Source organism: Belonocnema kinseyi, chromosome 4 (assembly GCF_010883055.1).
Source record: "Belonocnema kinseyi isolate 2016_QV_RU_SX_M_011 chromosome 4, B_treatae_v1, whole genome shotgun sequence".
NCBI lineage: Eukaryota > Metazoa > Arthropoda > Insecta > Hymenoptera > Cynipidae > Belonocnema > Belonocnema kinseyi.
In genome coordinates this window covers 141,468,986-141,481,131 of record NC_046660.1, presented here as the reverse complement: position 1 = coordinate 141,481,131, position 12,146 = coordinate 141,468,986, and the positions used below count along the sequence as shown (strand labels likewise).

The window sequence follows — 12,146 nt, the reverse complement described above, 5'->3', positions numbered from 1 at the left end:
ACAGAGTATTGCAAAAGAAACGGATAATATAAATGAGTTGTTCCTGGCTGTTGTAATGAAATAACATTTTCATTGGGACATAATCCAAAACGTAATTTAACATTTTTCACATTTAATAAAATTACAATTTAGATTAAATTGCTCACCGTTAAAAAATAATTCAAAAAGTTTAAACAAAATTTGGAACACTTCACAATCTTCTTCTTTACTGAGAACGATGCAACTTCGATGATAGCTGCTCATGTATTTGATACACGATTATGAATTTCTGTCTTTATCAACATCCAGTCAAATGACAGCTTGTTTCGCAAACTATGGATCCAAATTATATGTATTACATATTGATTATTCAAACATCAACTACACCCACACCCTTAAAAACTAATTCAATCTTTATGGAAACCTACTTCTCAGTAGCCTCTTTTTTCAAATCTTCAAGCAACGCTGAATTTTCATCGAACACTTGAACCATTCGTTGAGGTAGAAAACACTATGTAGCTATTTTTAATTTCAGCAACAATCCTAGGTCCGTATTTGGTTTAAACTCGCCTCAAGTTGGAAACTTTATAAAAGCCACCCACAATAAGATCCTTCAGCTTATTTGTTAGCACCATCATGTTAGTAGCTTTATTTAATTTAGAAAAATCCATTTCTGTCCCTAAGATTAACAGACTCAAACTTTTTCAATCAAAAATTAAACTCAGATCTTTTGTTTATTAGATTATTCAATTCTTGAATATTCTTAAAGTGTTCACTTAATCGAATTCGTAATTCGCTTTTGTTTTTCAGATTTTTTCTTCCTCCATCAGATTTCAGAAGACGAGTGAAGATATAGTACAAGTTCACCTCTTTTATAAATTCATGCTTTATTCACTATTTCTCTTTAATACATTATTGTCTTCTCTATATTAAAAGTCCTAAAAATCTCATTTATGTCAACATATAGCTCTAATTTCATCTCTGACGCATATGGTGTCAGCGCGCAAAAAACAGTCATTGAGGCTATAGCAGATCTTGACAATTTTCAATGTAATATAAATTATATTATTTTAGGACAAGAGAAACTCCAAATTCCGGGACTCTTTTTATCTCTTTTTATCTAAGTCCAAGAACCGTTTTCTATTTGGAACTATCCGGCTTTGAAGCGAACATTGGAAACAGAAAATTGAATTATTTGACCGACGAAATCTTACACAGACCTATATGAAACTTTGTCGGAACTTTAATTAGAAAACTTTTCATCTCCAAGTTCGAAAATGGTTTTCTATCCAGTTCTATACGGCTTTGAAGCGGACATCGTAAACAAAAAATTCAACTATTAGCCCGACGAAATCTTATGCGGCCCTATCTGAAACGATGTCGGAACTTAAATTAGTAGACTGTTTTAGTTTGTCTAAAAACATTTTTCTATCTGAGTCTATCCGGCTTTGAAACAAACATCGGAAATAAAAAATTGAATATTATTTGCCTGATGAAATCTTATGCGGCTCTATCTGGAACTTTGTCGGAACTTCAATGAGAAGATGTTTTCGTTTGTCTAAAAACGGGTTTCTATCCGGCTCTCTACGGCTTTGAAGCGAACGGCGTAAGCAAAAAATTGCATTATTCTTCCGTCGAGACCTCATACGGCCCTATCTGGAACTATGTCGGAACTTAAATTAGAGAACTTCGATTGTCTAAAAACGGTTCTCTATCTGGATCTATCCGACTTTGAAGCGAACATTGTAAATAGAAAATTGAATTATTTGGCCATCGAAATCTTATGCGGTCCTATCTGGAACTCTGTCGAACCTTACATTAGAAGACTGTTTTGGTCTAAACACGGAAACGGTTTTCTATCTAGATCTATCCGCATTTGAAGCGAACATCGGAAATAGAAAATAGAATTATTTGCCTGACGAGAACTTGTCCAGCCCTATTTTGAACTATTTCGGTACTTACACTAGGAGAATGTTTTCGTTTAAGTCCGAAAACGATTTCCTAGATGTCTCTATGCGGCTCTATGCCATAGTAAATAATGATAGCCGTTGTTTGCTATTCAATTTCAAACCGATTAGGTAACGTGCAAAGGTAAGTAACAACATCCAGCTGCAAATATACACACTTTTCCTTCAAGTCTGTTATTTTTATAATATATTTATCTCCTCGTTTTCCTATTTTAAATAAACGATTTAGATCGACATCATCAAACGCAGTACGTTGAGCGCCTTGTTCTGTGCAACTCAAAACTATTTTACTAACATTCAGGTACAGGACTTCTAATAAAGCACTTCTGTCACAGTGAAGTGAACGTAATATTTGAACAAATTTATTGTTTTTTAGACGAAACACGGTATCGTCGGATTTTATTGGCCTATTGTACTGCCCAGAATTGACTACCATGTCAACAAATATGCATCGGTCAAATTCAAGAACCTGATTGCATTCAGACAAAGGAAAGCTCGAGTTGAGTGATCCGTTTCCAATTAAAACAACTTCTGCGCTACGACAGAATGATGCTCTCTATTTTCTGGAAAACAATGAATCGCAATACTGCAATATGTTAGGAGATTGAACCATTACTGATGCAAGGCCCGGTAATAAGCGTAGAATAGAGAAAAAATTAATATTTTCAGATTTCAACGCAAAAGTGAAGATTATTCTTATATTTTGAATGCGCGATTTTTCCATCTGTCTAAAATGCCACCATTAGAATAACATACCTCCGAAACTTATTTACTTCTATTTTCATAGCGAACGCCACACGGTTTTCTATTCTCCCAAAGAGAACGTATTTTCAATATATTTATTTCCCACTATTTACCGGTAACACACCTCACTGAGATATTTTTTATTCCTAAGAAGTGGTCATATTTTAATTTCATTTAATTCCTTCTAATTAGTTCACAAAGTGTGTGTAATAAGTTGTTTTAATTCCTTCATGCGAAATATAAGTGCTGAAATTTTAATTCTAACCAATTCAACGCTGCATCTCTAGAGTTAAAATTATTTAAATTCACACATTTGAATAGATTTTTTTGATGCATTTTTCAAGGCGTTTAAATAAATTATTAAAATATAAATAAATATAAATTTGAATATTTTTCGAATTTATACGTTATAAAAAGATTTAATAATGAAAAATAGGTTAAGTTTGCCCAAACAGGTCTGCAACATCTGACAGTTAACTAAATGCTTCAAAGTGTGAACATTAAAAGTCATATACTTTTCACCGTAAATAATTTCATAAAAGTAGTCAAATTGGTGAAGATCGTAATCAGCTTTCTGGAATTCTTCTTCAGTTATACTACTTTGAAGGAGTGTATACAGACTTTTGAAGTATAAAGCAAAATATTGCAGAGCATAGTCATCTAAAATTCCTTTTAAATAAGGGATTGCATAAAAAAGTAACCAGCTGCGCCATTTGGAAGCTTTCCATTTCCCTTTTACCGAAGTCAAAGGTCTTATAAGTCGTTGTTCCTCCTGAGGCGGAGTCATTTTCATCAGTTCCTCATTAACCGTCACTTGCTGTTGCTTTGCTAAATTAACCGGACTGTGTAAATTAGTCCTGTTAATCCACAATTGAAGTACAACCCCAATTAAATCAGCATGCAAATTATCTCTAAAAAAACCCCCATACCATGTCGAATCCTTGCAAATCCGTTAAAACAGAAAATCCCTTCACACCCCTAATTGTTTTAGCATTCTTTCGTAGCTTCTTTTTCGGATTCTGATTTGAATCTGAAGTTGTAAGTGCTTCTGCTTCTTCACAGTCATCCTTTTCTTCATCATCTTCTTTTTCTTTATCCTTATTTACTGACAATACTTTTTCCCTTTTCAGAGACGATTGTCTGATCTTCTGAGCAGCGTCCATGTCCAGCAAATATTTGTAGTGACTTCTCTTAGCTGGTTCGTGTTCTTCCATCAAATATCTCATTGAGCCATGTAAATGTTGCCCTTCAGAGTAACACCAAGAACATCCGAACGATTCCATGTAAAGATTCATTATCTCAGGTTTAGGTTCTTTTACCCCCATCCATAAACCTGCTAACAAGGGATACTTGAACTGTAACTGTGGAGGCAGTTCATTAATACCTAAAAGCGTTGACCAAAAAGACGTTTTGGTGCTTTCATTTAAGGGTGCCCCATCTGTGGCGAATGAAAACGTTAAGAGTACGCAGTCATCTTTCATTTGCGCAACGATTCTTTTATACAGAAGCCCATCGTAAACATCCTTCATTATTCCTTCAGTGCAGTCAGTAGGATTAGCATTCTTTAAATTATTTAACAAACCTTTCCTAACAATTTCCATTTTCAATAAGGAAATGGTTTTATATTTTACGTCTATCGATAGAAAATATGGTAGTAGGGTGAATTCTTCGATAATGTAATCTTACGCAAACATGTATTACAAATAGTATCGTGTTTTTTTAATTTCCTTTTCGTTGATGGAATCGTGTTGAAATACCAAAAATTATCAGAATTACCTCCCAAATCTTGATACCAGATTCTTGAAACATGATATTCTCAGCGTCGGTCAGTATATAATCTTTGAGCTCTTGCAAATTAAAAATTTCAGAAACAGTATCACTGGTGGATTCCAATTGCTGTGAAAGTGATAAAGATGCAGCACAAGGACCACATAAATTTTTTACTAATTTTGATGATTGTGATATGCTGCCATTTTCGAATTTATCGGTTTCGCTGTCATCTGAAGAATCTGAAAATGGGTCGAGATTGCGAGGTATTTCTTGAATAGATTTTACACGCTTAGCCCTTTTATCCGGATCAGAAAGTTCTGGCATAACATTTTCTCCACTGCAATTCATGGGCGTATCTGTAAAAGAAAAATATAACAAATTAAATTAAAGAACTTGCTAATGGTGCTTTTTCAAACAGGAAGGATTCAATACAGAGCCGTAACTAGCCTTTTTGCGCCTGGTTTAAATGGGTCATTCCCCCCTCCCCTCTTTAAAAAAATTAAATAGCTTCACAAGCAAATGTTAAAAAAATTTGAAGGTGGAAATGGCAGACTTCTCCTAAAAAATTTTGCGAAATCCTTTTTAATTTTTTTAAAGATATACACTGAAACTCGTAAATCTTGTTATATCCCTTGAAATCAGTAGAACTTCCTTGAAATATTATCATTTCTTTTGAAAGCCTTTAAAATCCCATTATTTAGTGAAATACATTGAAATCTCTGAAATCCTTTAATTCCTCAGAAATCCCTAGAAATCACTCGTAATTTCATTTCATTTATTCCTTAAATTTCTCTAGAAATTCGTTGGAGTCCCTTAAAATCTTTCAAATAACACTAATATCGTAGAAACCTTTTTAAAATCCTTTGCAATTTTTTGAAATACTACGAAATTCTTATAAAACCCTCAAAAACGTCAAAACTCATTAAATTCCTTAAAATTAAAAAAAAATTTAGAAGATTTCCTGAAGTTTTTTATTTTCTATAATATCTTTCAAAATTCCTTACAAAATTACGAAATCTTTGGCTCTATAATATCTCATAAAATTCAAAAATCAGAAAAAAACCTTTGTAAAATTTGGTATTTTTTTAATTCCTGTAAGCTCTGTTGAAATCGTCTCAAGTTTCTGGGAAATACAATTTTGATTTTGATCCCTTAAAATATATAGAAATTCCTTGCAATCCCATAGAATCGTTTAATTTCTGTTGAAATATTTGAATCCCTCAAATATTATAAACTTCCTTGAAATCTACAAAGTGTTTGAAGCTTCTGAAATCTTACGAAATAATTTGAAACTTCTCAGAAATTTGTTAATCTTTAAAGTTTTCTATAATCAGGGTGATGGTCATTTTAGTTAGTTGGAAAAAATGTTTGGTCATTTCTCGATGATGTAGATTCAAAAATTCGATCTTTTAAGGCTCACATTTTTTCTTTTAAAACATTCCAAAATAAACTACAAATTAAAGCACTCAAGTTGAACTTCTTTGAATTACAATTTTTTTAAATGTAAAGCTTAAACAATTTTTAATCCAGAAGCTGTTCTTGTTAAATCTGAAAGCGGCTGTCTATCTGGCTCTATCCGCCTTCCAAGTGGACATTGAAAACAGAAAATCAAATTACTTGCCTGACGGAATCTTATCCGGTCCTATCCGGAACTTTGTCGATACTAACGTTAGAAGAATGATTCCGTCTTTTTAACATTTTTTCATTTTCACTTTGAAACTAAATCTTGAGAAATCCCTACTAATTCTGCAAAAATGGAATAAACTTCTGCAAAACATTTTGAAATCTATAATATCTTTAAGACTAACGAAAATTGTAAGGCTCTCTGAAATCTAGTAAAATCCATAAAATCAGGTAAAGTCAAAATGATTATCTTTTTTATAATTAAAGTTTAAATTAAAAAATAAATAATTTCTTTTTGTGCGATGACCCTATTATCGAAAACGTAGCTATTTTCATGACAATTTATCAATATTAATTTTTCGCTCACTTCGATTATCGAGACTAAGTTTTCATTATTTTCTTTTTATGTAATTCTAAAAAAATATCGCACTAGTTCATCGGGAACTATAATTAAGTGAACCGTAGACAAATAGCACATTGCATCAGTTTTAAATATTTCCTGAACCTGAACTACATCGCTAGAAACTAATTTAAAAACAGTATTTTTCCTTTCGGTAAAGAATCCCAGAGTATTCTGTGTGCTTCAGTATGAAAGGTCATTATAAATGCATTTTTAAAAGATTCACCTGTGATTACTTGATTGTGGATCTATTTGAAATCATTAAATGCTATTAATAACTATACAGATAAATATTAACAAAAGTTATTCACATAGAAATAAGAAATTAATTTGAACCTGAGAAATAGCTAATTTCTTAAAATAATTAAAAATATAATGTAATATTGTGAGTCCAAAATTTATCATTCTGAATGGGGACGCGCTTTGCGGATATGCCCAGTACGCACATTTTTAAGTTTGATGGGGCCGGCGTTTGTTTTTCGTGAAACATTGTCGCGAAACATAACCGCTAAAGTTTTTATTCATGTCGCGATTATTTTTCAAATTAATGCTGCATTTCGTTTGTAAATAAAATATCGGTTATAGAGATTAGACATTAAGTGCTCAGTGCTTACTTCCATCTTTAAATTGAAAGAATGTATTTATTATAACTTCGGCGACAGACTTTTAAACCTAATTAAGCATCTTTAGTACCAAAATATTGGTATCTACTCATGATTTTCAGATTGAAAAACTTAACAAAAATGATTTGCATAAGCTGGAAAACCCTGAAAATCGCAGGGATTTTTTTTTAAAGTCATAGAGTTTTTTGGAGAGCTTGGTTAATTGTTTTTTTTAATTGCTATGTAAAATTGGACATGAATGATTTTTCATTTATAAAAGTAGCTGCACATTACTGTATTTAACTATTCCATTGAAAATTCATTTTTTTTTTTTAATTAATTTTTTCAACTGAAAATTTAACTATTCTATTTTTGTTCGAAAATTGGTCGATTACTTCTAGAAGGGTATTTTAGTTGGCTGTGAGGGGGGATTGTAGGTCATTTCTCGATAATTAAATTCAAATTTTTTTTAAAGTGGAGCGAAAGTAGATCTTTTTTACCCATAAAAATTCATTCTAAAAATTTGAATACAAAAGTTTTTACTTTGAAGCATAAAACGTTTTTAATGCAGAAATTTGGTATTCAAACGCTAAATAATTTACACGTATAAAATGAAAGCATTCAACATTAAGCATTCAACTTTAAACTGCGAAACTGCAAATTCTAAGTTTTTAAAAACTGAACAGTTATTTATTTGTAGTTTAAAAAACATGATTCCACGCTGAATTCGTTAAGTCAAATATTGTAGAAGTACACATGGTGAATTAAATAATCTAAAAATTTAAAAAGTTAATAATTAAACTTATTGTTGAAGCCATGGGAGCGTAACCTCAAAGTTTTTTCACAATTCTTTTCAAATCCAGTTTATGTTCACACGAAACGCGATATGGAGTTGAAAATTGTGGAAATGAAATGAAAATCACTAAGAAACGTTTGTCTTGTCCTAAATTTGTATAATTATGAGAAAAATAAAAAAAAAGTAACAAAAAAAAAATTTTCTTACTCTTGTTAAAATTTAGGACTGGAAAAACGTTCGTTGAAGTTTCTTATTAAACTTCCCAAACTTTCAACTCGATATCGCGTTTCGTGTGGGCGTAAGTTGGGTTTTAAAAAAATGAGCACAAAGTTTTTGAGCTTACGCTCACATGGCCTTAACGTCGAAAAAAAAGTTAAAATCAAACTTGTCTTAAATTACATCACATCATTTAATATGAAATTTGTAATATTTCAAGTGATTGGCTATATTTTTCTTCTAAAAATTTGCAAAAATTTCCGGTGAAGAAATAAATGGACTGTCATTTCCTGATCCAGCGGCCACCTTGATAATTCTAAAAGTTCTATTAACTCTCTTTATATTCCTCTGTATTTTTCAAAAACACACTACATATAGTTTTCTCCCCTCAGAAGTCCCATAAAATTCGATTTCATTTATACGCCCTGAAGTTTTCCAGAAACTTTTTGAAATTTCCTAAAATCCCTTTAAGTCCTTGAAACAGTTTGTTATCTTTGATAACCTTTTAGAATCCCTCCAAATCATTGAAATCTTGTAATTTCTTGGAAACTTCTCAAATAACGTACAATTTTACAAATTCCTTGAAATAAAATAAACTTTTGTCAATCCATAAAGTCTTTGGAGATCCTACAAAATTGCCAGTGCCGTGAACTACTTTAAAATCCCATTAGTTATCTTTAAATTTGTAATAATTCTCAAAAATTTCTTTTAAAAATTAAAATTTTGTGAAATCTTAACAATTATGATAACTTTTAAAATTGTTTGTTTTTGAAATAGCGGATTTATTGTTTAATCCCATCAGCGAATGAGTTTAAAAATATTTTTGAAGGCAATGTGAAAAAATAATTACATTAGTGAGCAATTTGTGAAAATATTAACATTAGTTTCATTTTTTTCTAAATAGTTGTAAGATATTTTCATGGTTATTGAACACAATTGTGGAAAATGGTCAATAATACCATAAGTTCGACGCCTAAAATAGTAATATTTTTATTTGAAATTTGTAATTTCTTTTTAGTTATCAATTTGTGCAAATGCGCCCCCTTACGGCTCTGATTCAATATCGTAGTATTAGTATATATCCATGTACTATGTAGTATCATATCTAATCTATTCAATACAATTATCCATTCTGGAATCTGATACTTTAAAACTTTTGAGAAGTTATTAATTCAATTTTTTTTGCCACCTTTTTTTAAAAATTTCAATAAAAATAAATTCTGTGAAATTTTGCATATTTGACTTTTACCCGCATTAAAGCCCGTGAACAGTAGTTCCCACCCAAAGCCTAATTTTTTTAAATGTCCCTCAGAATGTGCAAGTATTTTATCATTAGAGTTGAATGTAATTTTTTTCAAGTTAATGCGTTTTAAAAATGTTCTATGCAATTGTACAAAGTACCATCATTTCAATATTTTTCTAATCAATATTAGAAACAATCAATCTTCCGAAACATCTTCTCCCTGACAAGACTTTAGAAAAATAAAATAGGTTCTTGCCTATATTAGCAGTATCTGCAAATGATTCATTCGACCCTTCTGTGCTTGACAGTTCACAATGATAATTCATTTCATCATTGCTTGTGACTTGTTCTTCAGCATCGAGGTAGTGAGCTTCTGTCATATCTTCTTGCATTGGATGTCTTCCCACACTCAGTGTATCGACAATGAGACTTAATATTTCTGCAAAAAGTTATATGCGTTTTATTAAATAATTATTTTAAAATTTTATACCCAGGGAAGTTTTTGTTCAAGAGCTTGATTAAACTTGAAACGGGCAACAACAAGAATTTGTCAAAAAATATATATGTAGATTTTCAAAATTGTTCGAAAACAGGCATCATTCAAGTGTTTTTTAAAAAATATTTTTGGACGGATTCGGGAAAAAAATCGAAGTTCTATCAGATTTCCAAGGAAAAAGTTGAATACTTGTCTTAGTTTGAATACCACATTTTAATGAAATTTCTTGACAACTTTTTTTATAGTCTATGTCATTTAACGATATATTATTAAAGGGTTTTAAATGGCGGACGAAAAAATCTAATACTTCAAAAAAATCAAATGCTTCTTTTTATCTCTAGAAAAATATAAAAATTAAAAAAATTGTAATTAATTAGTATTAATTTTCAATATTATTAGGAAAATTGGTAAATAAAGGGGTAAAAGACATGCTCAGCTTTATTACTGGTAGAAACGCACTAAGATTTGAAATATAATGCTACCATCATTTTAAATTACCTGCATTTAAAGCAGCATTTAACTCAATTCTCTGTCGTAGGACTGTTTCTGGATGTAAAACTTCACGGCCATCAGAGAAGTAAGAACAACGCTTCTTTGGTTGCCGTGGTGAGTTATTATCATCACTCATTTCTAATGGCTTCCTTTCTTTACCTCCAAAAACAAAATTCATCATATAAAGGGTAAATTTTCGAAACATAACCTTAAACTAAAAAATTTCATTTATACACAAAATTGCAATTTACATACAAAATTGTACTGACCGATGTGCACAGTGATCAATTCAGAAACTGTAAGTCGTTCACTTTTTTCACAACTTTTTTAAGTCCTCTTCAATTCTCTTTAATTTATCAAAACACTTAATCTTAATACAAATAATATAAACATAAATGTAAGACTCTACTGTTCCTCCTCTTCCACTACCCCCATGGTTGGTGGCGCACGCGTAATGCTTTGAGAAACATCTGTGCGCTGTGTGAGACAGAAATATATATGCGCACTATTATATTTTGCCACTCAGGTTAAATAGGGAAAATAGCGCAAAGTGAATGCACATTTCTTAATCGTAGTTTCAAGTCACGTGAGGTGTGCACATTTATTTCAAATCTTGCAAATGAAATATTATGTTTCCCTTCTTTATCTCCTTTCAAACTGCATAGGGATATTCATTACTGCAAATGTCTCTCAAATTTTATTACATTTACATGTATATTTTTGCAACTATTGACATATTTAAATGTTGCAATATTTCTGTCTGCATCGAGAGTTATAAGCTTTTTTAGATGGCACTACTTTCGGAGCGCGTAGTTTAGGGCTCATTTGTGCGTGAGGCAACCGCCGCTTTTCTAGTTGCAGCCAGTGATCCCAACTGTCGCCAACATTGGTCGCTGTTGGCGCGTGATTCAAACTGGATATAATTAACAATAATTGAAATTAAATATACACTCATTGTAAATTGTACATTAATATCAGAAATTTTGTAAATTGTGATCTATGACCAGAAAAAAAGAAAAACACCTATATTTTTTAATTAATTGTTTTTTTCAGTTCCCGAGACTCACTTATATTTCACCTAATAATTTTTAAATTCATGTATTTCTAACATTTATTATACTATATATGAATATTTGCATAATTCCATGTACAAATTTCCGTTGCAAAAAATAATCATACTAGATAAATACCTGAAAATAACGTTTTCAGCTGACAACAGTTCTTCTTAATTCAGAAACGTCACATTATGCAGCTCATAATAAGAAAAAATGAACAAAAATCATTATTGCTGATAATAAAAATAGAACCAGTGTCTACTAGTACCAAAAAAATTTGGCTATTCGTACCAAAATGTCGGTATAGATACGACTCGTTAAATAAACATTTTTGTTCTTTAAAAACCTTTGTTAATTAAATAAAAATTCATCTTTTGAAATGAAAGAAAATATGCTATTGTTTAAAAAAGTACTCGTTGATATTTTTTCTAAACTTACATCACAAATTGCGTAATTTTTGATAATAATGTATAATTTATAATAATTATGTTGCCTAATTTCAATAATTGTTAATTATACCCGGTTTGAATCGCGCGCCAGCAGCGACTAATGAGAGTCGCTGCGTCGCGGAAGCGCACTAGGTCAACATGCCAAAGTTTGGATCACTGGTTGCAGCGAAAACTGCGCGAGTGAAACCGACCGGCAATCAGCACGTGCACGCCAGTGATCCCAGATCTGAAACGAGACGTGGTCCAATACTATGACACGTCTATGTCCGTGTGAATATGGTAGGAAACGATATAAATGCCTGGGTTGCGCGCGC

General features: G+C 31.4%; 2 protein-coding genes across 2 annotated transcripts; both read right to left on the bottom strand.

The window, feature by feature from the left end:
* Nucleotides 1-3,050: 3,050 nt before the first annotated feature.
* On the bottom strand, nucleotides 3,051-4,315 carry LOC117171711. Its single transcript, XM_033359267.1, has 2 exons — nucleotides 3,620-4,315; nucleotides 3,051-3,518 (listed from the first exon to the last, which is right to left on the bottom strand). The coding sequence occupies exons 1-2, from the start codon at nucleotides 4,289-4,291 to the stop codon at nucleotides 3,501-3,503; spliced, it is 690 nt and encodes a 229-aa protein (XP_033215158.1). The 5' UTR covers nucleotides 4,292-4,315; the 3' UTR covers nucleotides 3,051-3,500.
* Nucleotides 3,792-10,609, bottom strand: LOC117171710. The gene is made up of 4 exons (XM_033359266.1): nucleotides 10,598-10,609; nucleotides 10,335-10,487; nucleotides 9,597-9,779; nucleotides 3,792-4,816 (listed from the first exon to the last, which is right to left on the bottom strand). The coding sequence occupies exons 2-4, from the start codon at nucleotides 10,462-10,464 to the stop codon at nucleotides 4,410-4,412; spliced, it is 720 nt and encodes a 239-aa protein (XP_033215157.1). The 5' UTR covers nucleotides 10,465-10,487; nucleotides 10,598-10,609; the 3' UTR covers nucleotides 3,792-4,409.
* Nucleotides 10,610-12,146: the final 1,537 nt, after the last annotated feature.